This window comes from Barbus barbus (genome assembly GCF_936440315.1).
Source record: "Barbus barbus genome assembly, chromosome: 28".
NCBI lineage: Eukaryota > Metazoa > Chordata > Actinopteri > Cypriniformes > Cyprinidae > Barbus > Barbus barbus.
Genome location: NC_136756.1, coordinates 11,574,266 through 11,602,011, shown reverse-complemented (window position 1 = coordinate 11,602,011; position 27,746 = coordinate 11,574,266). Strand labels below are relative to the sequence as shown.

At 35.2% G+C, this 27,746-nt stretch overlaps 2 protein-coding genes across 2 annotated transcripts; both read right to left on the bottom strand.

The window, feature by feature from the left end:
- Positions 1-442: 442 nt before the first annotated feature.
- LOC306847777 (TBC1 domain family member 10A-like) lies at positions 443-14,991 on the bottom strand. The gene is made up of 10 exons (XM_079381924.1): positions 14,637-14,991; positions 14,117-14,307; positions 11,402-11,501; positions 7,275-7,382; positions 6,938-7,044; positions 6,248-6,362; positions 6,059-6,124; positions 5,271-5,460; positions 5,027-5,181; positions 443-2,615 (listed from the first exon to the last, which is right to left on the bottom strand). Exons 2-10 carry the CDS (start codon positions 14,299-14,301, stop codon positions 1,884-1,886), a joined length of 1,758 nt encoding a protein of 585 aa, XP_079238050.1. The 5' UTR covers positions 14,302-14,307; positions 14,637-14,991; the 3' UTR covers positions 443-1,883.
- Positions 14,992-16,670: 1,679 nt separating this feature from the next.
- Positions 16,671-19,939, bottom strand: LOC306848727 (myosin regulatory light chain 2, atrial isoform-like). The gene is made up of 7 exons (XM_079383461.1): positions 19,814-19,939; positions 19,416-19,517; positions 18,920-18,995; positions 18,709-18,813; positions 18,513-18,591; positions 18,385-18,433; positions 16,671-18,170 (listed from the first exon to the last, which is right to left on the bottom strand). Exons 1-7 carry the CDS (start codon positions 19,814-19,816, stop codon positions 18,066-18,068), a joined length of 519 nt encoding a protein of 172 aa, XP_079239587.1. The 5' UTR covers positions 19,817-19,939; the 3' UTR covers positions 16,671-18,065.
- Between the last annotated feature and the right edge of the window lie 7,807 nt (positions 19,940-27,746).

The following is a 27,746-nucleotide window of genomic DNA, read 5'->3' as shown; positions in this document are numbered from 1 at the left end:
TAATGATTTTTTTTTTTTCCTGAATGATTTCCGAAGGATCATGTGACACTGAAGACTGGAGTAATGATGCTGAAAATTCAGTTTATTCAGACTAATATGTGAATATGCATTGAACTGATCGTCAGCGATAAAACAGCAGTTTATGTAAAGCTGTAGTTTGACCTCAAGCAGGCAGGCAGTTGTCACTGGTAATTTGTGGCCAGAGACATGGGTTTAGACCTCCCAAAAAAAATAAAATAGAGTAAGGCGCTCTCTAATTTGCTACTTAGCACAGGCCATCGCAGATGACCCAGAGCATTAAGGTTTCAGCTTACACCAGCCTCTTTGATGGCTTTCCTTACGGTAATTGAAGCACAGCAGTGACAGAAAACAGACACGCTCTGTGACCCAGTGGGAAACGGCGCCTTCGTCCTGCGCATAAAACACAAGAACACTTTCACAAGACCTTACTATAAGTGCTTTTATTTGTACAAAATCTACATATAGGTGACAGTCAGTTGTTGAGGGTTGATTATATATTAGACATACAAATCAGAGTTTTTGACAAAGTAATTTGTAAGCATTAGTTTAGCATTAACAGTGCTCCCATAATCTCAAATTATAAAATCTGAAAATCTGACAGATTAGAATATTTCAGTTATTATTCAAATGTAACGTAAATAAAAATGACTCCCCCAAAAACATGTAATCACATCTGTGACCAAAAAACAGCACTTTTAGTTGTGTAACACACTTCTCTTCACAGATGATGACTGTACAAGTAACTAGAAATTCCCAATGTAACAGGTTACCATCTCTGACATTTGAGCGAACAAAATGAATCATCTGTAGGGAACGTGCGCCACCTAGTGGCTTGAGATGAAATAGGATTAGTCTTCAGTTTCTCATTTTAGCGAAATAAATACATCAGATGTGTTAAAGAGACACTTCAACATCATTTCAACATCACATCTATGTTTGTGATTTCAATGTTAACACACAAGAAATATATGTTTTTTTTAGCTATGTAGTTTATAAAAATCAGAAGTATTCAGATATTTATTTTTTATAAACAACAAACACTCACAAAAAAGTACAGCCTGTCACTGGAGAAATATCCTTAATGGCTCTCAAAGGAACTAATACGCACCTCTTAAAGGTACAAAGTTGTCATTTCAAAGGTACTGCCCCAGTGTCAAGCTTCAATACACCTAAAGATACAATTCTTGCATTTTTTTTTTCCTGAAAAGTGAAGTTTAAGGAAGCTTCCACTTCAATTGCTTCTAAGAAAGATTGAAAAACTTTTTTCATTTCACTCACATTTGAATGTAATTGCTGGTAACAGACATGATGTTGAAACACGAAATGCTCCTTTGCGCTTATTATGAAAGTTATACATTAAACGGTTTAGTGAAAATAATAATAAAAACAAAAACTTATAATAGTGGCAGTTGTAAGTAAATATAAGACTGTTAGATTGGAGATTCATACATTATCAACTCTTGCAATGTGACCTAATATTGGTAAGCAGCGAATAACACAATAACTAGCCAAAGATCTTTGATTATAAAGTCTGTTCTGCTTATGATTGAGGAATAATGGAAGAACTAATAGTCAGATTTTTTGTGGAGTCAATTATGGACCATCACAGAGACAAAAGGAGGTTTGTGTGCATGGACACCAAAATGAAGTCTTGGAGGTTGTTAAGTCATTTGATCCTTGTCATTAAGCTTTATATATTCTTGAATTCTTCACACTAATGAGCGCAAGATACTGACGACAAAGATTCTTGTCACCTCACCCAAAGAAAATCAAAATACATTCATTGTTTTTCCTCCCATCTTGTTCTCATGCATAATGCTGGTTCCCAATACTGTTTTCTCCCTGAATGCTGACCTGGAAAGCTACAGGTACGTGTCTTCTGAACCCACGCTCTCACATGAGTTACGTAAACCAGGAACTCTGGGAGCAGCGACCGAGTTGCCGTTCACAGGTGTGTCGTCTGGAAGAAGCGGAGTGGAGTCTGTAGTGGGTGGAGGATCTGTCAGGTGTGCTGAGTTGTTGGTGTTGCTCGAGTCTTTAGGCAGAGAGAGTGGTTGGACGGTGACTGCAGGCATCTCGGTCGGATGTGCGGGTTTGGGTTTTGGTGAGGGTTGGGGAGGTGGTGGGGTGCGAGAGAGATTTGGAGACGGTTGAGCTGGTTGTGGATCAGAGGAGGGTGTGTTTTCGGGTGTAGTGAGGTGGGATTGCTGTAGTGATGGAGGAGGATGGTTGGACTGATTGCTTGAGGCTGTCTCTTGTGTTTGATTATTAAGAGCGGTTGGTTTGGGGTTTATAGGCGGGGCATATGGGTTTGGGATGTCCATTGTCAGACTGGGGGCTTTTCGGATAGTGCTTCTCCTCTTGATGCGAGGGAATTCAGATTTAGTGTCTGAGGGGAGGGGGTACTGGACGACGATGGTGGGATTCTGACGGAGGTCTTGGCGGGTGTGTGGCTCGGCAGACATGATGGCGTGAGCACTATGCATTCTGGGAGGGGACTTGTAGCTGAGCTCGCCGTGAGTTTTCCGCCAGCGTTTGAGCTGCACACGGTGCTCTCGCTCCACATCCCGAGAAGATATGGGCAGCTCTAATACCTGCATGTGCAGAAGATAATTCATCATCGTCATTGGCCTTGATGTTTTGAATACTACCCTTAACACCAACGTCATACTCATAAACACTTCTACATGACACAAATAAATTACATCAATCATGAAAAGTTCCTACATGACAATTAAAACCAGTTATCAATTAAATAAACAGTAATGCAAATAAATGATGCCACCTATTGAGTCTTTAAAGAATAGCACCCAGCAGCGTTCATAGTTAAAGTAATTTAAGGCATGTTACATTGTCTGAATTTTGTAATGTTATTAACATGAACATTCATGTTTTTAAAATAATTATTATAATTAATAACAAAATCCACATGTGTAAAAGTCTTCACATTATATGACTATATGAATATTTGATTGTTTAGTAGTGACGGTTAGGTTAATAAACCTAAACCTTTATTTTAACATGGATCATTATATTTATGCAAATTAGTAGATTTGTAAATAAATTAATACTTTTATTCTGCTAGAATGCCTTAAATTGATCAAAAGTGACAGTAAATACATTTATAATGTTACAAAAGATTTCTGTTTAAAAAATGCTGTTCTTTTGAACTTTCTATTCATAAATAAATCCAGACGAAATGTATCAAAATTTCCAATTTTCAGAAAAATATTAAGCAGCACTGTTGCTGTTTTTGGCATTGAAAATAATCGTGTCTTGAGCAGCAAATCAGCTTATTAGAATGATTTCTGAAGGATCATGTGACACTGAAAACTGGAGTAATGGCTGCTGAAAATTCAGCTTTGCCATCACAGGAATAAATTCAATTTGAATATATATTCAAATACAAAACAGTTATTTTAAATTGCAAAAAAAAAATATTTTACTGTATTTATGATTCAATTAATGTAGCCTTGGTAAACATAAGCTTAATAAAACCATAAAAAAAAAAATATATATATATACAGTGGCATGCGAAAATTTGGGAACCCCTTGCAGAATCTGTGAAAATGTGGATAATTTTACCAAAATAAGAGAGATCATACAAAATGCATGTTATTTTTTATTTAGTACTGTCCTGAGTAAGATATTTTGCATAAAAGATGTTTACATATAGTCCACAAGACAAAAAAATAACTGAAATGATTAAAATAACCACATTCAAAAGTTTGGGAACCCTTGGTTCTTAATACTGTGTGTGGTTACCTGGATGATCTAAGACTGTTTTTTTGTTTTGTGATGGTTGTTCATGAGTCCCTTTTTGTTCTGAACAGTTCAACTGAGCACTGTTCTTCAGAAAAATCCTCCAGGTCCTGCAGAATCTTCAGTTTTCCAGCATCTTTTGCATATTTGAACCCTTTCAACCAAACATTCACTGATGCTCCTGAAGGAAACACGATGCATTAAGAGCCGGGGGGTGAAAACGTTTGAACAGGATGAAGATGTCCAAATTTTTCTTATTTTGTTGAAATATCATATTTTTCCATTTAGTACTGCCCTTCTGACGTGACAGAAGATACTTGCATGTTTCCTGGAAGACAAATGAAGTACAATTTACCTTGATCTTCAAATTCAGAAAGTTTTCACCCCCGGCTCTTAATGCATCGTGTTTCCTTCAGGAACATCAGTGAATGTTTGAACCTTTTTTAATTGTTGTGTTTGAGTCCCTCAATCATCCTCAGTGTGAAAAGGTGGATCTCAAAATCATACAGTTACTGCTGGAAAGGGTTCAAATATGCAAAAGATGCTGGAAAACTGAAGATTCTGCAGGACCTGGAGGATTTTTCTGAAGAACAGTGCTCAGTTGAACTGTTCAGAACAAACAAGGGACTCATGAACAACCATCACAAAACAAAAAAACAGTCGTAGATCATCCAGGTAACCACACACAGTATTAAGAACCAAGGGTTCCCAAACTTTTGAATGTGGTTATTTTAATCATTTCAGCTATTTTTTTGTCTTGTGGACTATATGTAAACATCTTTTGTGGACTATATGTAAACATCTTTTATGGAAAATATCTTACTCAGGACAGTACTAAATAAAAAATAACATGCATTTTGTATGATCTCTCTTATTTTGGTAAAATTATCCACATTTTCACAGATTCTGCAAGGGGTTCCCAAACTTTCGATCCCTACTGTATATCAAACAGACTCCAAATATTTGAACAACGATGTGTGATGATTATAATAATAATAAAAAAAAACTTATAAAGCTGTAGTTTTATTGTAATAATTATTCAGTTACTAATGTGCACAATAAGCATTAATAAAATAATTAATAAATACTGGTTCTGCATATTCTGGTTCAGGTATTAGTCACAAATATAAAAAATATTGTTATCTACATCACTTGCAAAAAAACAACAACAACAAAAAAACAAATTCGAATCAGATCTACTCAAACCCCAAGTGCAGTACAACAGATTGAGAGCATGTGATACCTGATGGACGAGGAAGCCCTCTTGCATGTATCGTGGCTCCAGGGCCCTGAGAAGCTCCATAGTCTCGTACTGACCAGGGCAAGCCTTCAGTTTCTCACGAGATCCCAGCATGCATTTCAGCAACACCAGCCCAACACGGAATATTATCTTCACTCCTATTGTAAGTTACAGCAAAGAACATACAGTCAGAAAGAAGAAGACAAAGCTGCATGTGTGGTAATATGTGTGAATAAGTGAATCTCACCGTCACACAGGAACATGTCCCACACTCTGAGCACAGACGCCCAGGGTAGAGTTCTGGAAAATGCACACATGAACCACTCCGTCATGTAGAGGATAGGATCTATCTTGTGTTTCTCAAGATGGCGATATGCTGGAGGGCTCACACGCTTTAATAATGCATTTAAGATCTCTCCATCCAACTGTATGGCCTCCTAAAAAAACACAAACAACACTGGCATTAGGACAGTGGGGTTATTTTTCTTTGTCTTGGAGGAAACAGTGCCCTTCTTTTCAAATTATATAATTCACAAGTTCTATTTACAGCAGCAACTCCACATTCACATTAGAAAGGCATGAAGGATCATAGATTAGATCAAATTAATTTAGCCCACAGCTATTTAATTTACTACCCAACATTGAGCAAAAACAAAATAAGCTTTGTTTTAATTTTACTGGCTCCTACAGCCAATTTTTTCTCGTCTAAGGAAACATGACTCAGTGCTTGCAGATTGAAAAGGGGAACCTCAGATATGAATGCTATGAATAGAATGCAAACTATGAACCTGAGAACGTGTGTGAGGAACCCAGATAAGGTTTCAATTACCTAAAACTATGACGTTCATAATAGTTGGCCTTCGTTCACAATGCTCATCATTCAAATGTTTTATTACATGGTTGTAAAATGTAGGACCTTAATAATGTTAGCAGGCAATAGATAATGTACATTTACACACAATGTCTCCTAAATCTCACTTCCTGTTTCCCCTTTTTGGATTAGATTTGAGAAATAGTAACATTTAGAGGTCTTACCAGGCCTGCGCTGTAATATCCAGGGAGGTACTTCTCACAAATCTGAACCAACCCCCAAAATGCATCCTGAATACCAATAAAACATACAAGAATTTATCATTTTAATCATTCCTTAATCAATCAAGCATTACAGCTGCTGCTAATGAGAATGTGCACTAGAATAAGCATTGAAAATACAACGCACTGTACCTCAGCAGGCATGTGCATCAGAAGCACTGCTGCTATAGGAGCCTGAGCCTGGCAGTAACCCTCATCCGGTCTGTACAGGGTGTAAGCCTTCAACACCCGGAACAGGTCCTGCTGCCTGCTCAAACAGACAAACCAAATAAAATATCATTTAAAAGACAAAAATAACATACAACAAAAATATAGGTCACGCTTTATTTTAAGGTCTAATTCTCGCTATTAATAAACCATTAGCTATGATAAACTACTAATTTGCTGCTTATTAATAGTTAGTTAGGTAGTTGTTAAGTTTATTGGATAAGATTAAGGATGTTGAATATGGTCATGCTTTATAACTACTAATAAACAGCCAATATGTATATAATAGGCATGCTAATAAGCAACTAGTTAATAGTGAGAATTGGTCCCTAAATATACTAAAGTAATAAATGTTTCTTGAGCAGCAAATCAGCATATTAGAATGATTTCTGAAGAATCATGTGACTGGAGTAATGATGCTAAAAATTCAGCTTTGAAATCACAGGAATAAATTACATTTTAAAATATATTCAAATAGAAACAGTTATTTTAAATAGCAAAAATATTTCACAGTATTACTGCTTTTGCTGTATTTTGGATCAAATAAATGCAGGCTTGGTGAGCAGAAGAGACTTTAAAAATCTTGGTAGTGTATATGAAATTGTGTTGACTAACCCGTGACCTCCTTGGGACACAAACATCTCATGGAAGGGGAACTGTCTGTGTAGATCTCTCTCTATCACATCGACCCACTTAGGGTCTCCATCCATGTCATCCAACTCCTGTTCAACAACGACAGAAACACAGGTTCATCTCATTCATAGTCATAAAGTATGTTTTCGTAGCCTAATTTCATGCTGCACAGGTTTAACACATGTATAAACACTTTAAAAAAAAATAGTGGGGCTGTGACTAAGTTTGTGAAGCTTTACAATAAGAGATGCATGATGATACAACAAGCTTTAGTGTGACCTCTTCAAATCAGCTATAATCATGTGTACACCTGACTCACCTTGAACTTCCCGCTGTTCTGTTCTCTTTTCACTTTTCCACCCGACAGGTAGAGCCAGGCTCTGCCTCGCAATGATGGCGGGATTCCTTTCTGACATCGCAGTCGCACCTGTGGGTGACAGAGGTCTGAAAGTCACACACTGATGTGGAAATATCCAGATAAGCAGGGACCGGCATGGGTTCACAGTGATTACACAAATCTGAGACTGGACAGGTAACCCAGAGGGTCATTTTTCAAATGGTTGTTTGACACAAATATGTTTCCCTTTACACAAAAGCCACTTTATGATTTAAAGTTTTAACTATGCTGGCTCTGATTCTACGTGATGATTTGGGTTCCCTAAAGATTCTTGTCACAACACTGGCTGCACTGGTTTTGTTGTTACATGTGACCAATAAAGGCAAGATACTAGCAGAAAAATAGATTTTCTGTTTATTGCAGTACTTATAGGATGCACAGTGTGAAATAAAGACATTAATTTTGAATGTGAGCTTTAGTATCACTATTAAATTAGTAAAAAAAAAAAAACATAACTTTAAAGGTTAATAATAATGCTCCAAAAAACTAAAATGACCCTATGATTTACTCACCCTCAAGCAATTCTAGGTGTATATGACTTTCGTCTTTCAGACGAATACAATCAAGAGTTATATTTAAAAAAAATCCTGGCTCTTCCAAGCTTTATAATGGCAGCGAATGGGTGTGGAAATTTTGGAAAGCCCAAAAAAGTGTGTCTATCCATCATAAAAAGTGCTCCACATGGCTCTGGGGGTTAATAAAGACCCTCTGAAACTAATCGATGAGTTTGTTTAAAAATAATATCCACTAAAATTTAGAAACCGTAATCATTAGCTTCCACTAACTGTCGTAAGCTCCGGTGAGAATATGCTAGTCTCAAGAAAACCAATTTTTGTTTACAGCAAAGGAAAACCAGTCTCCTCTTAGCTTATATCAAAATCCTCTGACATTTCTCTTTACAAATCTTCGTTTTGTACTTCTAAATCATGACCGGTGTTTTGTCATAGCTCTCTCCTATGTGCTTCCGCATTCATCACTTCTCACCGGAGCGTATGCTACAATATGTCTCTCATGAACGTGTGTAAGACAGGAGATTGCGGTTTATAATATGGATAAATAATATGCATAAATACAGTTGTGGTCAGAATTATTGAAACCCTTGGTAAATATGATCAAAGAAGACTGTGAAAATTAACCTGCTTTGTTAATCCTTTTGATCTTTTATTTAAAAAATTCACAAAAAGCTAACCTTTCATTGGATAATAAGAATTTAAAATGGGGGGAAATATCATTATGAAATAAATGTTTTTCTCAAACACACGTTGGACACAATTATTGCACCCCTAGAAATTCTTATGAGTAAAATATCTCTGAAGTATACTCCCATTCATATTCACAATTTTGAGCACTCTAGGGTGATTATGAACATGAAATTATCCAGCCATGGCTTCCTGTTTCACAGAAATATAAATAGGAGGGAAAACAAAGCCCAAATTCCCTTAATCATCCATCACAATGAGAAAAAACAAAGAATATATTTCTGATGTGCAGCAAAAGATAATTGAGCTTCACAAATTAGTGAAGTGGCTTTAAGAAAAGAGCTAGAGCAGTGAAAATCCCCATTTCCACCATCAGGGCAATAATTAAGAATTTCCAATCAACAGAAAATGTAATGAAACTGCCTGGAAGAGGACGTGTGTCTATATCGTCCTAATGCACGGTGAGAAGGAGAGTTTGAGTGGCTAAAGACTCTTCAAGGATCACAGCTGGAGAATTGAAGAAAATAGTTGAGTCTCGGGGTCAGAAAACCTTAAAAAAAAATTGTCAAACAGCCCCTACATCACCACATGTTGTTTGGGAGTATTTCAAGAAAGATTCTCCTCACTCATCCAAAAACAAACTCCAGCATATTCAGTTATCAGACAGGACTGGCACTTCAAATGGGACTGGCTTCTATGGTCAGATGAAACTAAAAAATGAGCTTTTTAGCAGCAAACACTCAAGATGGGTTTGGTGAACACAGGGATAAAAAGTACCCCATGTGTACAATGAAATATACTGCTGTATTTGTGATGTTGTGGGCCTATATTTCTGCTGGAGGTCCTGGACATCTTGTTCAGACACATGGCATCATGGATTCTATCAAATACCAACAGATAAAAAATCAATAAGTGACTGATTCTATTAGAAATCTTATAATGGGCCATGTTTGGATCTTCCAACCGTACAATAATCCAAACACAAACCTCAAAAACAACACAAAAATGGGTCACTGAGCACACAACCAAGCTTCTGCTGACCATTCCAGTCCTCTGACCTGAACTCTGTAGAAAATGAGTGAGGTGAACTGAAGAGAAGAAGCACCAACATGGAGCTGTGAATCTAAAGGATCTGGAGTGATTCTGGATGAAGGAATGGTCTCTGATCTCTTGTCAGGTGTTCTCTAACCTCATCAGGCATTATAGGAGAAAATTTAGAGCTGTTAAACTGACAAATGGAGGTTTCAAAAAGTATTGAATAAAAAGGTGTCGTTAATTGTGACCAATGTGTATCAGAGAAAAACATTTATTTCATAATGATATTTCCCCCCATTTTAAATTCTTATTATCCAATGAAAGGTTAGCTTTTTGTGAGTTTTTTAAATAAAAGATCAAAAGGATTAACAAAGCAGGTTAATTTTCACAGTCTTCTTTGATCATATTTACCAAGGGTTTCAATAATTCTGACCACAACTGTATGGATATTTTTCTTACACAAACACATCTTTTCACTTCAGAAGGCCTTTATTAGTCTGTCGTCACGACTTGTTTGCATCTTTGTACAAAGATGAAGCGGTACTTGATCTGACTGCATCAACCGTAAGTAAATTATTTCATATTGCTTTTTCTTGAAATGACCGTTTTAATTTGATTATGTTGTCAAAACACTCATATGCAATAGCAAGGGGGCACTGAAACTGTTTCCTATGCAATGACGTTAGAAAATCGTAACACGATTTATTGCATGCAATAGTCATGCGCATCTCGTCAGTACAGCCGGTTCTCTAACATCAAAAATATTAGATATCTAAATATTAGATAATAAAAGATCTCTAATATCTAAAAATCTCTAATAAAAGCCAATAAGCTTAACAGTACAGATTTATCTTGCATTCATTTTTTATTATTATTTTGTATGGGATCTTATATTTAGTAAGAGTAATTTTACATCATGGCAAAAAATAAATAAATGATCTCCTATACTAAGTAACTTAACAGATTGACGCACCAAAATAAAAAGATCAAGTGACAAAAGAGCATGATGCAAACATCATTGTAAAAAACAAACAGATAGATAGATAGATAGATAGATAGATAGATAGATAGATAGATAGATAGATAGATAGATAGATAGATAGATAGATAGATAGATAGATAGATAGATAGATAATTATTATCATAATTGATTATCATTATTCTGGATTTTCCATGGAAATGTTATGAAATTCATCTGGTTTCAGTAAGAAGCAGTTCTCACTTCCCAACCCTAGAATTGCGTGTCATTGCTTTCAAAGCCGGCGTGACACAGGGACGAGCACACACAGTTACACAGGCATGCAAACATAAAGGCCAACAAAGACTGTTAAGAAATCCTTTGGCATGCTCTTCTGTTGTCTTTACCTGAAGATGCCTCACTCCCAGTGAAAGCTTTATACAGCTTGAGAGAAAAACAGATGTGAACACTCAGACTAATAGAAACACACTAACTGAAGACCATATAAGGAGAGCTGATGTGATATTAGGCTTGTCTAGACAGGGCTGCGTTGGAACGACTGTGTCATGGTGTCATTCTGCTGAGGCTTTTAATTATTCAAAGCAGCAGGACTGTCTGAGCAAGTCAATGAGAGGAAAAATGAGAAAGGGGAGAAAAGATAAGGAAGATCACGTTCATAATTTAAAGCCCCAAGCCCTGATATATGGAGATGATTTCCTCATGTTTTCACGGTTTGGTGTACCTATGCCTCCTCTCTCAGTTCTAGTGCTTACATGCAAGGCATTGGCAAACATCTTACATCATTGATCTGTTCCTGGGAACATGCAGTGGAAAAGAACGCTGATCGTAGCGCCTACCTTCTTGAACCTTTTACTGATCCATTTGTCCCAGTGGTTCAGCATATCCAACCATTTGGCTTCCCTGTGCCTTAACACTTCCAGAGGCACATCTTGAGCCCTGTGTAAGAGAGAATGAAAGATTAAGAACTATACATTTTTCTTGTCAAAGAAGATGGCAAATGTTATTAGTTCTCATAACCGAATACAACGCGGCAATATGAAATATGCAGAACTGCAAATGAAATTGGAATTAAACTGAATACAAACAGACTTCTTTAATAATAGTTCTATAATATTAGCGTATAGAAAATAGCTGCGTAAACATTGTGCTTAACTTCTCCTTTTGTGTTTAAAGAAAGAAAGACGAAGTCATAAGGGTTTGGATATGAGAGGGAGTAAATCATGACAATTTTTTTCTTTTTGGGTCAACCATAAAATTATAAAAATAGTGACTAAACCAACAACTGATATAGATTCTTGTGAACTAGTGACAATGTCATAAACATATCACTGACTCCTTCATATAAATACTTAAATATCACAAAAAGAGCTGCTGCTAAGTTTTTTGAAGTTTCCATATTTTTATATGGTATAATTTTCTGTAACTTGCATAAGCAATGCAGAGAAATAATGTTGTCTGATATGAGTTCCAATATGAATTACCCATTCACAACTTCTGCATTTGATAAGTCAGTAAGAGAGACATAACAAACCATGAAATGTTTTTCATAAACTACCGGTCAAATGTTTGGAGTCAACATTGATACGAAATGTAATCATTATTTTTGAGTAATGATGCTAAAAATTAGGTTTGCGTCACACACATCACAAATAAATCACAACTTATACTAAAATAGAAAATATTTTAAATTGTAATAATTTCACAGTATTGCTGTTTTTACTGTATTTCAATCAATTAAATGCAGCCTTGATATAGATATACAAATTTGAACCATTTAGCTTGTGACTGAGACATTTAAATATCAGTTTGCCAGCACATCAACCACCAGCTAGCTTCCCCTTTACTCAGATACCGATCCTAACCACTAGAAATTTGATCTGAAAGCAATGTTTCTTTAAATATTTTCCCTATTAAGCTATAACTTCCAGGTTTTACTTCCTTTTCATTTTCCAGAGCAATTTTGACTAAAAACAGAGGAACCTAGAACATTTTTCATGAGAGTTAGGTTTGGGGCCACTCACTTTCTCTCCAGTAGTTGGCAGAGATGGTGTAACCTCAGGGCACCACGCACCAGCACTCCCATAAACCACAGGAAACGGAAAGCGGCTGTACACTCAGTACAGAGGGACAACTATCACTTACTCATCTATTCCATGCTCTTTAACAATTCACAACGAACAGCCAGGCCTGCTGCCGTCTCAGGCTACTGTTCAAAACCGTTAATTCTTCACAATGGAGCGGTGACAATCCCAAATCCAGGCGTATCTGTAAACAACATGAACGTGTTCTTCTCTGTAGACTTCAGTGTCTTTATTAAAGAGGCCAACCTGGGGCAGATGCCTCGCTGATAAAAGACAGGAAGCTTTAACAGGGCTGCAACTGACTGCAGAGCAAGTGAGAATGAAACGCCCTGACACTCCATCCAAACCACATCAATGAAAACTAACATTCAACTTTTGAAGCCCATTTCCAATGAAAAGAAAACTGTCAGTTTCATACATCAGTCAAAACTGGTTCAACGAGTTAGCTACAAAAAACAGATTCGTAAACTCTGAAAACAGATTGGTTAATCTCGGTGAGTTTAAGATACTTGGTTGCAAGCTACAGTTTGTTTTGATTTTGTTTGCTTTAGTTTGACCAGCCATCAACCTCCCATTTATTTATTTTAAAAGGGAGGAATTGTGCTGCCTTGCAAAAAGGGTGTAGGAATTCATTACGCACAATTACTAATATCATGTGAACATTTCACATGGCTGGTGTAAGCAGTCACACGACATGAGCTGTAAACAGTATATAATTATATTACATACAACAGAAAACATTAAATAATTTAGTAATTCACATTATTTCTGTTTTACTGTATATATTCATTTATATAATCATTTGATATATTTTAAAAAATAATAATTTTTCACAAAATAGAACAGAGATTTTACAAACTGTTTTTTGTCATAATTGTAGAATGAATTATTCTACAATATCCACACACAAACATTAGACATTAAATACAGAATTGTTTAATTGTATCAATTTATTACTGTTTTTACTGTATTTTGTTTCAAATAAATGTGCTTTTGTTAGCACGAGAGGCTTAAAACACACAATAAAAATCTTTAATGATTCCAAACTTTTGACTGCTAGTGTATATTATTATTATTATTATTATTATTACATTCAAAGGGTTTAACTAAAAGGCTACATCTTCTACCAGGAATAAGGGATACTTCAACTCAATTTTTGAAGAGATGTTGTTACTTATTTATTTATTTGCATTGGGTTACATAATGAATGCATATATAATGCATACATACAGAATGGCATTGAATAGGTTAAGCAACAGTAATTGTTTTGTTTTGAATGCCTCTGTTAAAGTGTGTCAAGAATCTAAACTATGCTGCTTTCAAATGCTTTCCTACTACTCACACACACCCATTAAAGTCCAAACATGCAGTATTTTCTGTTCCACGCTTCATCACGTGACATCGATCACCCAAAATCAAGCAACACAAACAGGATCTGCTGGGAATAGTCTTGCAAACCAGTGCACTTACGATTCGACTGAATACTGCTGGGCTCCTCCGATGAATCCATACTTGTCAATTTGTCTCGAGCTGGGGAACCCGTTGATTTCAGAGTCCGATCCGAAAGAGCTCTCCTCATCAAACTGACTGCCCAGGGTCCTCACACTCATAGTGTCCTCAGACGACATACGTCCATTCTCCTGCTGAGCCATCATGATCCTCTAACACACACACACCCGATGATAAATTCACTTACAGGTCATCACCTGCACCCGCCAGTAAACATCCCAAGAGAAAACGTCAAATGAATGCGATACTTGATCCCAAAACTACACAGCCCCAGCACGACTTTAGTAAATCACTCGGGTTCACGTTAACTTTATTTCCCGTGTTTTGTAACGTTTGTGCGTCTTTTAAAGCTACAACGTCTCCTAAACGGATTATTGTGCGTCTAAATCACCGGAGTTAAATGCTAAATTAGCTTAGCGCGTAACGTGTCACTATCAAACCCACAGTTAAACAAAAAACGATCACTGAAAATGTACTTTACATGATCAGAAACGTCGTCCGAAAAATGTGTAAACAACTGGACTAGCGAAACTACGCCTGAATTTCCTGAATCACATTTTTCCAGTCCACGGATTGTCAGAAACGGCTTCAGCGGACTGTTTTCATTCAGCACGCAGAGGTTTGAGGAGGAAACCCGATTATATTCCCAGTCGAGATGCACCAGCAGTGTTGATTTCGTAATTTAAGTCGAGGTCCCATAGTTGAAAGGTAAATAATAAAGTAATGGACACATCAGTCGAGCCGAGTTTTTAGTGTTAGGGTGGTGGTGGTGATGACATTAGCGCTGAGTGAGCTTCCAGTCTTTGGCTGTTTGACAGTTCTGCACATGCGCGTCTGTGTCACTTCCGGAATCCACAGGTCATCAGATTTCTAAACAATGGATTTCTCGAGGTTTCATTTGAATAATTTAATCTTTATGTGACATATTAGTGATTCTTGAACATGTCCGGCAACTGTAACTGCCCTTAGGTTTAAAAAAATAAATACAAATATTTTTCAATTGTAAATGTTATGGGGATTAATAATAGAATGTATTTAACACAATTATTATATGAAATCTGTGACACTTATTGTCACTACATCTAAACAGCGTGTCCATAGAGAAGGGTTCAATCATTCATATGCTATAACATGGATAAAAATGTTTTATCAAAAGTAACACTTAATAATAACTCATATATCAAAGCAAGGTTGTTTTTCAGTGACACATGCATGTTTCATAAGTTTTCAAAGTTGTGTCCCCACTTTTTGTCAACATGTCAGACATTCATTAAAATGTAATAAAATCAGGGAATATGAGGGCAGCTGTCACTCTAAAGGACCCCCTTGCACAGTCCTCTTCTGCAGAGTACAACACAGGCTCAATTTTATAGTTTTAGAATATTTTAAATCCTAATGTTAATATTTCCTGTCACAACCATGATATATGTCAACACCATCTTAAAAAATTATTTGAAGTATTTAGATCATTTTATTCCCCTGAAACAGGTTCCATTAGCATCTAGCATCAACAAAAAACAAAATGGCTACTACATGAACTCCATTTGTTTTGTGAAAGAAATGCCAAATTTGTCAACACTGTCAAATGTCACCCCTTTCAGATTTTGTGTTCCAATATATCAAAATACTTTTGAATAAAATCTTTATAAACAATAACATACTCACTGTTTGTTGTGTTTGTTTAATACAGTAGGCCTAATTGTAGGCCTAATTTAATACAGTAGGCCTAATTGCCTAAGTGTAATCTGTCTGCTAACATGAGAATGTGTTTTGAAATGTTAAAAACATTGCGTTAAAGATAGTTGAAATTATATTACACAGCAAGGTAAAAAGCACATTTTGGGAAAAGTTGGGAAGTTTTATCAAAGCATAGCTCAGTAGCTTAGTACATGTAAGATACATAAATGTAGTTTCATTTGTCTCAGTACAAGCTTTTATTTTTGTTCAATTTTGCACCCTGTTTTGTTCCACTTCTCAAGAATGACTGATATGTAAATTTTTTTTGTGTTCGTCTGTTTCAAAGCTGTATGACTTGTGATCCTGGCTGGACCACAAAACCAGTCATAAGGGTCTTTTCTTTCTGAAATTGAGATTATTACTGAATAAATAAGCTTTCCATTGATGTATGGTTTGTTATGATAGGAGATACAACTATTTGAAAATCTGGAATCTGAGGGTGCAAAACAAAAATCTAAATATTGAGAAAATCGCCTTTAAAGTTGTCCAAATTAGGTAGTTAGCAATGCATATTGCTAATCAAAAATTAAGTTTTGATGTATTTACGGTAGGACATTGACAAGATATCTTCATTGTACAGCATCTTTACTTATTATCCTAATGTTTTTTGGCATAAAAAAAAATCGATAATTTTGCCCCATACAATGTATTGTTGGCTTGCTACAAATACACCCGTCCTACTTATGACTGATTTTGTGGTCACATTTTCTTTCTTGTTTGTTCCATAGATTAGTTTTTTCAATCATCTTATTCATAAATGTGTTCAGCAGAAGAAAGAAACTCTTCATTTGACTTTATTTGAATGGTTATTCCTTATATGTAAACAGCCAAAAAGACAGCCAGTCTATGAATATGGTAATCACTCACTTTCACTGTATAAAAAATGGCTATTATATATATCATTAATCATTAAATAGTGGACATATATCTAAGACTGGCAGAATACACATTCTAACAGACCGTTTTTACAAATGCACTGAAAAAAATGAGACATTCGTTTAATATAAATTGCTAATAAATTTCACAATTAATTACAAAGAAACAGCAAGTACCACAATTAATTAAACGTGAAAATTTAGACTGAAACAGTATTTTCTTGTGAAACGTACTGAACTCTTGGTCTTGGTAACACTAGATTAGGGAACTTTCATTATTAACTAAGAGTTTTCCCTCAATAAACCCCTAATTTGCTGCTTATTAATACTCAGTAAGGTTGTTAAGTTAGGTATTGGGTCAGGATAAGGGATGTAGAATATGATCATGCAGAATAAGGCATTAATATGTGCCTAATAAGTACTAATAAACAGCCAATATGCTAGTAATACACGTGCTAATAAGCAACTAGTAAGAATTGGTCCTTAAAATAAAGTGTTACCATAATCTTTGTTTTATTTGAAAAATAGTTTTTTACACTGTTGCCACTCTTTTGAACAATGCATGACATTTAATGAGGTAGTCCAAGTAATTCCAAGCTTGTATGCATTTCTTTCTGAACACAAATGTTGATATTTCGAAGAACATTCACAGAAAAAAACAGACAGTTCTCAAGAAAACTTAGTTTTCAACAGAAGAAAGTCATACTGTTTTCTCTTGATCATTTCTGAAAAGGTTGGGTTTAACATAATTTGTTTCCCCTCTCACACATAATGCCTTATTTCAACTACATTTGAAATAATTAAAGCAACTGTATATAAACTTAGTAGAGATTTGAGAATTGAGTCCAATAATTCAAGGGCCTCACAAAGTTCCAGTTACTAATTGCAGTTTAACAAACTGTCTGTGGGGGGCAGCAATTACAGGCAGAATTTACAAGTGAGCAAATATCCAACCCTTATGGTTTTCTCTAATGTTCAGTTAGTTATGCTCAATATAATATGTATGTATTCTGCACAATGATAATGAAAATGTAATTTTATAAAACTGAAATCAATGAGCTAGCTTCATCATGCAATTTGTTCTGTTAAAAACTTATGAAACTGTGTTGTCTTGTAGTGCACTGCTCTTACATGTGACAGCAAGCAATATATTTCCTTGCATTTAGCACTACCAGAACAATAATTCTTGTTTTAAAATGCAAAACAAAGGTTTTAATAGCTTAATCTGTTGGTATGCCTGAGGGCTGACATGAACAGAATGCAGACTGTGGAAGTTCAAATGAAAGATTTGTCTTTATTCAAGACTCCTCCTTTTCATCACCATGCGTGATAATGTAGCAAAGTGATTTATAGTCAATATTCCCAGCCACATCTATTGGAGCCACTGCAAAGGCCTGGTCAACCTGAGAGAGAATCAAGTAGATTAGAACATCATTAGAACAAGTGATTCTGTAAAAAGGACACATTCTTATAACAGCACCTGATAATATAGGCTATCAAAAGCCCATTGTTTGTGAATGATGGGGAACAATATCTGCATCTATTGATTTTAATGCATTTTATGTGACTCAATATTTTTTTTAAATGCAATTAGTTTTTATGAATGCAAATATGAACCTCTTCTGCTGTGAATTTATCAGCTTGGTTTATTAGCAGCCTCCTGAACCTGAAACAAAATGATACCAAATCCATCAGCTGTTCTTAAAAAATACAATAATGATTTTTGATCTGTTTTATACACTTACTCATCCTTATTGACAGCTCCTGTAGTATTTGGGTCAAACAGTTTAAAAGCAGCAAGAATGGTTTCTTCTGGGTCTGTGCCTGTTTGGAGAGAGGAATATTGCACAAATATTATAATAAATCCTCTATTCAAGTCCCTTATAGACTTGTTTCTTATTCATCAAAGCCTTAAAATCTTGAAAGTTTAGTTGTCATTACCATTGAGCTTTTCTCCGAAGAGTGTGAGGAAGACAGTAAAGTTGATGGGCCCTTTTCCCTCTGTTAACATCGACTCCAGCTCTTCATCACTCACATTCAGCTTTCCTGCACAAACACAGTGCTCAATGCTTATCTAAAAAGCTGTGTGCTTGTATGATGTGTCAGATGTATAATGAAAGTATTCTGGAACTCTACAATGCATTTTTTATACCTAGTTGTGCATACGTTTCCTTCAGATCAGCTTTGTTAATTACGCCATCCCGGTTCTGATCTATGCAGCCAAATGCCTGGAAAAAGCATAATGTACGTTACATGATAGTTATTATATCCAAGCAATCCAGTCTGATATCAATGCAGCTGGTGTCTATATGTGATTTTTTTTTTTTTTTTTTTTTTTATGAAATCAAGTAAATTTAATTTTTATGGTGCTTTGCACAATTCACATTGTTTCAGAGCATCTTTACAGAAAATCATGATTCCTTAAAATCTTCATGCTTTATAGTTTTTTATAAAACACATTTAACAGATTACAGCTGGACAATACAATAGTTTACATTTTGAAATAAACAGTCAAGCAGATGAGATTTGCTATACAGTAGATTATACAGTATATCACTTTGCATGAGTATACTGCATGTATTAATTTGTTATTAATTTGAATTGTGGTGATTTTTTTATTTCTTTTTTTAGATAATATAAAGGCTGACCTCTTTAAACTCCTGTATTTGTGATTGCTCGAACATGGAGAAGACATTGGAGGAGCCCCTTTGAGCAGTTTTACCCCTCTTAGCTGCAGCTTTCTTACTAGCCTGTAATAATAATTAAAAGCACCCAGAGTGTTCAATCCAAAGCAATACACATAAATATTTAGGCATAAATATTTAAATATTTACTTTTTTTAAGATGAATGCCACAGTTTGAGAAAATATTTATGCTTTTTATATTATAATTATTTATGCCTTATATTAACCATCAGTATTAATAGAAGGATTGCTTAAAAAGTGTCTAGTGCTTCTAGGTACACTATTATAAATCCTTTATATTTTAAATTCACATTCATTTTCATTATATTCTAAACCAGAAAAAAGTAGCTGTGTCCACTCACCATGGTGACTGTCTGCTTTGCTCTGTGTTTGTGCTCCTGGGTCAGTGGTGTTGCTAATGCAGTCTTTAAGTATGAGGACTCTTATCACTCATTCCTCTATAAAGGTCTGCAGTGCTTCTGTTAGTCCCCTACATGGGCACCCAGAACCTCCTAAATACAGGAGCCCTGATAACTGCCCAAGTACTCAGATTCCAGTGGGGTGGAGAATGAGATAAAGTGACTGGATAGGAAGGGGAGAGTAAATGGGGAACTTTTTAAGAGATGAAAATACTGGATGGATGCAATGAAAATAAGAAAGTGAATGAGAATCAGGGAAATAAAGGCCTGAGGCAGTGATTGCATGTGAGTTTATGTGAGTCTGGGTGGCAGTACAAATGTTACATGTCAAAATTAGGGCAGCTCAGCTTGCGTATCAACATAGTGTCCTTGAGTTACACGCACAGTCCTTGTGACTATTATATTTAGGGTTTGCCTGGATTGTGTTGAATTGGGTACAGTGTGAAGAATATAGACTGTGCTGTGTGACAGCATTGTGCATGTGGTCATTTTCAAGGACTAACCCCAACTCAAAAATGAATCACTCTTTTGAGAAAGTTCATTTTATGAGTTTATATCTCAGAATTGCGAGAAAAATAGTCAGAATTGTGAGTTTATATCTCACAATTGCAAGAAAAAAAGTCAGAATTGTGAGATAAAAAGTCGCAATTACCTTGTTTGATTTTTTATTCAGTGGCGGAAACGGGATTCCATAGTATTTGGCTGAGATACAACTATTTGAAAATCTGGAATCTGAGGGTGCAAAAAACTAAATACTGAGAAAATCGCCTTTAAAGTTGTCCAAATTAAGTTCTTAGCAATGGATATTACCAATCAAAATTAAGTTTTGATATATTTACAGTAGGAAATTTACAAAATATCTTCATGGAACATGATCTTTACTTAATGTCCTAATGATTTTTGGCATAAAAGAAAAATAAATAATTTTGACCCATACAATGTATTTTTGGCTATTGCTACAAATATACCCCAGCGACTTTTGTGGTCCAGGGTCACATATACCTAATTAAACACCTAAATAAGAATCTTAAACACACACACAAAGAAATTATTGCACATTATTTGTAACGCTAAATTTCTCCAAATTTAATCAAATTAAGAAACAACCTCATCTACATCTTGGACAGCCTGAGGGTGAGTACATTTTCAGTAAATTTCACTTGATCACTCAAGTATTTATCCATGCAGGATGCTAGTAGCTGTTCCTCAATCAGCTGGGCATTTTCAAACCATGATGGGTATTTTCAAAAGCTTGCTTGTTTAACTGCCTCACATACAGTAGCCTATGCATAGGACTTTATCCTATTATTTCTTTGTTCTTTGCCTTTACTGATTTATTTATTTATGTGTGTGTGTGTTTTGCAATGTGTATTATTGGTAACTGTAATTAAATTCATTGATTTTAAATGTTATTAAAGTGTTTGAATAAACCTTCCAGAAGTGTATTAGGTATACCTCGATCAACAAAGGTCCAACAACATTTGTGCAAGTGGAATAAGTGAGCGCTTCATACATGGCACGTCTGATCTGATTATACATTGATTTGTAGTTGACAGCATATCATCTGACATGGGATTTGATGCTAAACCATGCCTTATCTCTTCTTCCATGATTACTGGTTTATTAGGTAATCATTAGGTAATATATCATAAAACTGATCTTCAGTTTAGCCTGTTCCTGCTGAATCTTGTGTTTATGAGAGTGACAGAGACATAGCTATTTTGTGACAATTTATTAAAGTTTGATTAAAGTGCCCCTATTATGGGTTATGAAAGGTTCATATTTTGGTTTTGGGAGTCCCCAACAACAGGTTGACATGCATGCAAGGTCAAAAAACATTTGAACTTTCTTATGCATTTATTGATTTTTTTACCTTATTTGCTCAACGACTCCCAAATGATTCACAACAATTCATTTTTCCACGAGTGTTATGTGGATATTCTGTACTGTTTTGTATGTTCTTGATTTCAGCAATAAAAAAAATAACAAACATTTTTAATAAACATAAACATATACAAAAAATAAACATTTTTCCAAACTCCTTTGCATGACGCTAATCTGCTGTGATTGGTCGATTTCATTTAAAACATTGTTTGTGAGCTTTTAAGGCTCCAAAAGCAGCAACTAGTGGCAAATAATGAATTTGCATTTTCATTCAGAAAAATGCAAATGCAAAAAATTTTCATTTCATTCATTTCATTCATACCTTTCACTGCATGAACGGTAATTTTCAAAAAATCCATAATAGGGCACACAAGTTAAACCTGAAGTTTCAAAGAAACTGTCACTGAAACCACCTAAGCTCTGCTATTCTACAAGGTAAACTGGGAACTCGTGTCACTTAAAAGCTATGTGGTTTAAAATGAGAGATTCATGCAGAGTTCAGCCTCAACACACCTTTCTGGAAGTTTCTACAGGTCCTAAAAAGACCCACAGTGCCTTTAAGAGTGAGACTGTACACCCCTGTCAATGTGCTTCCATTTACAAATATTAAATGTGGAAACTGTAAGGGATACTGATGTTGATATAGATTAAATAAAAATACTTCACTGATGCTACATTTGTGTTGAGCAAACTGAAAAAAACAACAATTATATTGTTAACATTCCTGTATCTGACCATACACAGCTGAACTAATCATTCTTTCTTTTTCTCATTTCAGAGAACTGAAAGGAAAAATGGCATAAGTCTGATGTAAGCCAGATTTTTACAGCTTGAATCACTCGTTGAATCACTCGAACCACGTTGCACGACATAATGTCCCACATTTACTTTTCTAAGAAAGTTCCTTTTATCACTGATTGTGTTAAACTGTGCTATAATATTAAAAATGATTAAAAAGGAAGGTGGTTTTCTCTTTGTAATGGGCAGGAATATGTTGATGTAGCATTGAACAGAATTTGAATTGTTACTGCTGTTTTAACAAACACTTTTAGTTTGAAGTGTTTCAACAAATCTGATTTAGAATCAGCATTGCAGTGTTGATTTAGCATTTGTTTCAATATTACCTGAGGGTGCAAACATGATGCTGAATTAACAGCACATTTTAACATTGCTTCAACAACATTATTGATTATTTATGTTAATTTCAGCATTGAATCAACAGCAGTGATGTAGAATCAATATCACAGAATTGATTTTTGCTCATGGAATTCAATGTTTGATTCAACCGCAGTGATGTAAAATCAACACCAGTGTAACGCTGATTCAATGACATTACCATTATTTTTGTTCAAATTTCAATATTGTTTCCGCATTAAATGAGGCCAAAAAAAAGTGATGATGAAACTACATCATTTTGTAATGTTCATTCAGTGACATTACCATTGATTTTATTGTTGAAATTTCCATTTTTTCAACATCAGGGTGCAAAAGTGTTTTTTACATCAGCACTGATTTGCCAGTGTTTCAATAGTTGCTTGCGATCTGGGTAAAGTATTTGCCGACAACCTTTTTATAAAGAGCATAAAATAAAATAAAAAAAAAACCTTGCAGTTTACTAAAACACAAGATGCTTACATGCATTTGGTAATAATTCAGTACAGTCAGAGTACAGGCACGGTCATTGTAATTAACTGTTTAGTTGTAATTTACACAATTAATGCAATTTTATATCAATGTTACATTAATTTACTAAGTAGTGTTTGTCATCTAGGGTGCAAAATAGGGCAGGACGAGCACAGCTGTCACAGGGCCCAGGCCTTGTATATGGGAGAGATGGTCTCTCTCAGTTTCTGCATTATCTTTAAAAGCTGATTTGATAAGAAGTTGCAGCAGTGAACTATGAATCCTTTGTTCTCGGCTATAAAAGGCAATCTCAAGGAGGCTTTGAATCATCACATGAGCATTTTAACTTGGCCCACAGTTAAGCTTTAAATATGACATCTCATCTTTTGTTTTTATTATCATTGGCTGATATAATATTGCACCAAATTCCATATTACAACTGTTCTACTGTCTATGAAGGTTCGAGTTAAATGAACACATAGACTGTCCCTCATTTTCACTAAACAAGACTCATACTCCTCCAATGTTTTCCTAAGTAATTTTGCCTCATTTAACAATTTCCCTTTGGGCACTTAACCAAGGGCAAGCAAAGTATTTTCCATATCAGTAGTGTGTGGTCTTCACAGATATCCAAGGTGATGAGTTTGCCACAGCAACAAGAAGCGGCCTGCAGCGTAGAGGGAGACAGGTGTCGGTATTTTTCTACAAAAATAGGAGGAAACAGTCCTTTTGTTGCCTTAGTTACAGGGAGTCAGGGAGGGAAAAAATTATGAATGAAACCCTTTTTCCTCTACAGAGAATTGTTTCAGAGGATCACGGATCCCTGTTTTTTTTAAGTTAAAAGTAAAAAGTCTACTCATTATTGTATCATTGGGTCAGACAGCTAGTGCAATGTAAGCTGGTTGAGCATCATTTGTTGATACATCTCTCACGCCGGACAAGGAATTGGTGACTTTCTGAATGAACTGGAATGAAAACAAATTTAGGCTACAAAAATATTTGGATTTTGGTTTTGCGACACATCTAGGATGATTGAAAATGGACCACAAAAAGGACCATCCGGTGTGACTGACTATTGGAATATCCAAAGTTGACCATGAAGAAGGTTTGATAAGTTGATATAAATATTTTTTTTTACATTTCATTTGAGGCATTTGCATTGAGCTATTGTTCAGGAAGAACTAAGGAAAACCTGTACCTTATGCAGATTTTTCTTTAAAATGATGCACCAATGAAGAAGACACACCATGGAACTTCATGCCATGGATAAGGTAAAATATATTTTATATATATTTCTCTCTTTTTTTGTATGATCAGCATGTGTTGTCTAAATTGGCGTATGATTGATGTTTATGAAGCTTTACCTATAATTTACTTTCTTTAAAAGTATCATATATTGTACCAGTAGGTGTAGACCTGTTACTATGAAGCCCACATTGTCAAGAACATGTTCTTAAATCAGATCTTATTATCTATACTTAATGGTTTCTGTCCAAGACATTGCCAGGAATGTAGCGTTTATTGCCAGGAATGTAGCGTTTAGCCTGTTGCAATATCCTACAAATATCTCTTGAGCTTGCGTTGGTCCTCCCCCTCACGCTACAGTAGATGTCTTTGTTGCGAGTTTTGACAGTCTTATATGGCTCATGACCTGGGACGAACTCCACGTGTGATTTGTGTCACTCTTGCTGCATCTTTAATTCAGAGATGGCATGATTGTACAATTATGTGTTGGCCTGCCAACTCCATCGGCCTGCATTTTTATGATATAACAGTGCTTTGAATGTGTACCAATAAACAGTTCTTATGATAAATAAAACCTGATAATAAGCGATTAACTCTAACTAGAGTTGTCACACCCCTCATAAAATTATTAAAATTTAACATACTTTTTTTCTGGAATAAGCCTAGGCAACATACAGAAGCCACATCTGATAAAATATTATGATACTGATAGCTGTCTGTCTTGATTACGTTAGACTGAGGACGGGTCTTCTTAGAATAATGCAGGTTAGTGCAATGTGTGTTTAATAACAATGAATCATTTGCATTCTACGGAGCCCCTTAAAAGTTTTGCGAGGGAACGCAAACATCTTTGCGAGAGAATGCAAAGTTTCTCGAGAGAACGCAAAAGATTTGAAAAATATTTTTTCCTCCCACCCCGAATTTTTTTCACCCACCCCGAAATTTTTCCACCACCATGAGCTCTAAGGGGCTCCGTAGCATTCCAATCAATTGCATGTCATGTGTTTAAGTGTTTTTTATGTTATGATACAAATTCATATGATTTGTATGATAAAGACTCTAGTGTAGGGAAGCTTTACAGTGTTGGAGAGCATGATTAAATATCATTTCTTTAGTTGAACTATTTAAAGCAAGAATAAATGATAAATGTCTCCAAAAATAACATTCTGTTTGCACTGATAAGCACCTTTTGCAATGTTAGTATATTGAGTCCACAACTCGGTGTGGGAGTTCAATGGGTGTCTGACCATCCAGAGTACACAGGACTTGTTAAGGTCTTGATACGCATACACATAAAAAAGGCATTGTTTGAATATGAAGCACACATTTATATGTTATAAAATCCGTGTATGTGTGTGCGTGTATTAATGAGCGCAAATTACATGATAAAAATTGTGGCTGCTTTTGTAAGCCTAAGTAGATAGTAGAACCATTGCAACCAATCTATGATCAACTTAGCTCACAATGCTTTTTAGAAATGCAGCCATGAATTTCAAAGACATAGTAATACACTGTTGAGAAAACATTTCAAGTAAAATTATTTCTGCAAATCCAGTGGTCAAATGCTGTGCAGACTATCACATTTCTGTTTAATTATGATAGTGGCTAGTCTCTGTTTGCAATACTGTACAAACAATATATAAGTAAAAAAAAAGAAGTATTAGAAAGAATAAATTATGAACAATTTACTTCCAAATAATATACAATCCTGCAAATAATAAAAAGTAACTGCAATCTGATTATTAAAACAATCTACTTACAAGTACCACACACATAGGCTATAAATTCACAAATACATACATACACTATACTCTTATATATTGAAAATGGTCATAAGGAAATGAGATATAAATTTGTTACTTAATTCTTATGTAACTAACCCAAAAATGATAACAGTATCTATTGGCAACATATAAAGCCCAAACCATGTTGATATTTGGTCACACTTTAGATTGGGGACCAATTCGTACTATTAATTACAACTTTTGCTTCAATAAACTTCTAATTTGCTGCTCATTAATGTAGCTATTACGTTTAGGCATGGGGTCAGATTAAGGCATCTAAAATGTGCTAATGTGCTTTACAAGTAAACAGCCAAAATGCTAGTAATATGCAAGCTAATAAGCAACTAGTTAATACTCAGAATAGTTAATAGTCAGAATTGGTCCCCGAATTAAAGAGCAACCAGAAATCTGAGCCATGTAGTACACAAAATCAACACCCAACAGCCTTCATGTTAATATACACATAATTCAACAAGCCAGCAGAGTTAACATGATATTAAAGCTTCCATTATTTATGTCTTTCGACAATTGTAATTGAACTTCCATCAAGTTCAAGATAAATTACTTACCATTAGTGACAATTTTTTTTTAATGCTTCCATTTAGGACCTTTGTGTAATCATATATTTGACTTTTTAACAGACTTTTTTTATGCTGTCTGGCCACTTAGGTAACTCTTCAGAGTGCAATAAACTTTTGATGTTTGGACTTTCCCTCACATTACATTCCTGCAGACCTATTTCTGGAAAAAAATGTTTGCCCTTTGTAAACCAAGTCATCTAAATTTAGCAAGGGTTTTAAGTTCAGAGGCTATTTTTAAATGTAACCTAAATCCCACTTTGAAAGAAAATTTCATTAACTACAAAAAAAAAAAAAAAAAAAAAAAAAAAAATCGATATAATGCAATATTATACAATATAATATAATATCACTCAATTTTTGTGGCAAGATTAAACATCGGAGGAAATCCACATGCCAATTGTGCATCCTGGTATTATGTGGTTAAAATGGATCGATTTTTATTTATTTATTTGCATTGTATTGCATTGCACTGCATCAGAATTATGCTTGTGTTTAAAAATATACTCAGTATAATAGTAAAAATATAATAGTACTATAATATAATATGTTCATTGTTGTTTCATATATATTTATTTATATTATGTAGATTACATTGTGTCAATCTCATTTTGAATTTCCCATGGAGGCAAAGGTCAGGTCATGTTCACTGTGAAGCGTGTGATCATGCCGATTGGCCTTGACAGCTAGGTTTCCAAGGTGATGGGTGAGATTAAATGTTCATCTGTGTGTGTGATTGATCAAGATGTGTGTGTACTGTGT

Coding starts and splice junctions, on each gene's coding strand:
- LOC306848727 (XM_079383461.1), bottom strand. Junction 18,814..18,919: donor GGAAACGTATGCACAACTAG/GTATAAAAAATG, acceptor GTGTTTGTGCAG/GAAAGCTGAATGTGAGTGAT. Junction 18,171..18,384: donor ATAAATTCACAGCAGAAGAG/GTTCATATTTGC, acceptor ATTCTCTCTCAG/GTTGACCAGGCCTTTGCAGT.
- LOC306847777 (XM_079381924.1), bottom strand. CDS start 14,301: ATGATGGCTCAGCAGGAGAATGGACGTATGTCGTCTGAGGACACTATG. Junction 5,182..5,270: donor GGACATGTTCCTGTGTGACG/GTGAGATTCACT, acceptor AACTTACAATAG/GAGTGAAGATAATATTCCGT. Junction 2,616..5,026: donor AGGGCTTCCTCGTCCATCAG/GTATCACATGCT, acceptor CTGCACATGCAG/GTATTAGAGCTGCCCATATC.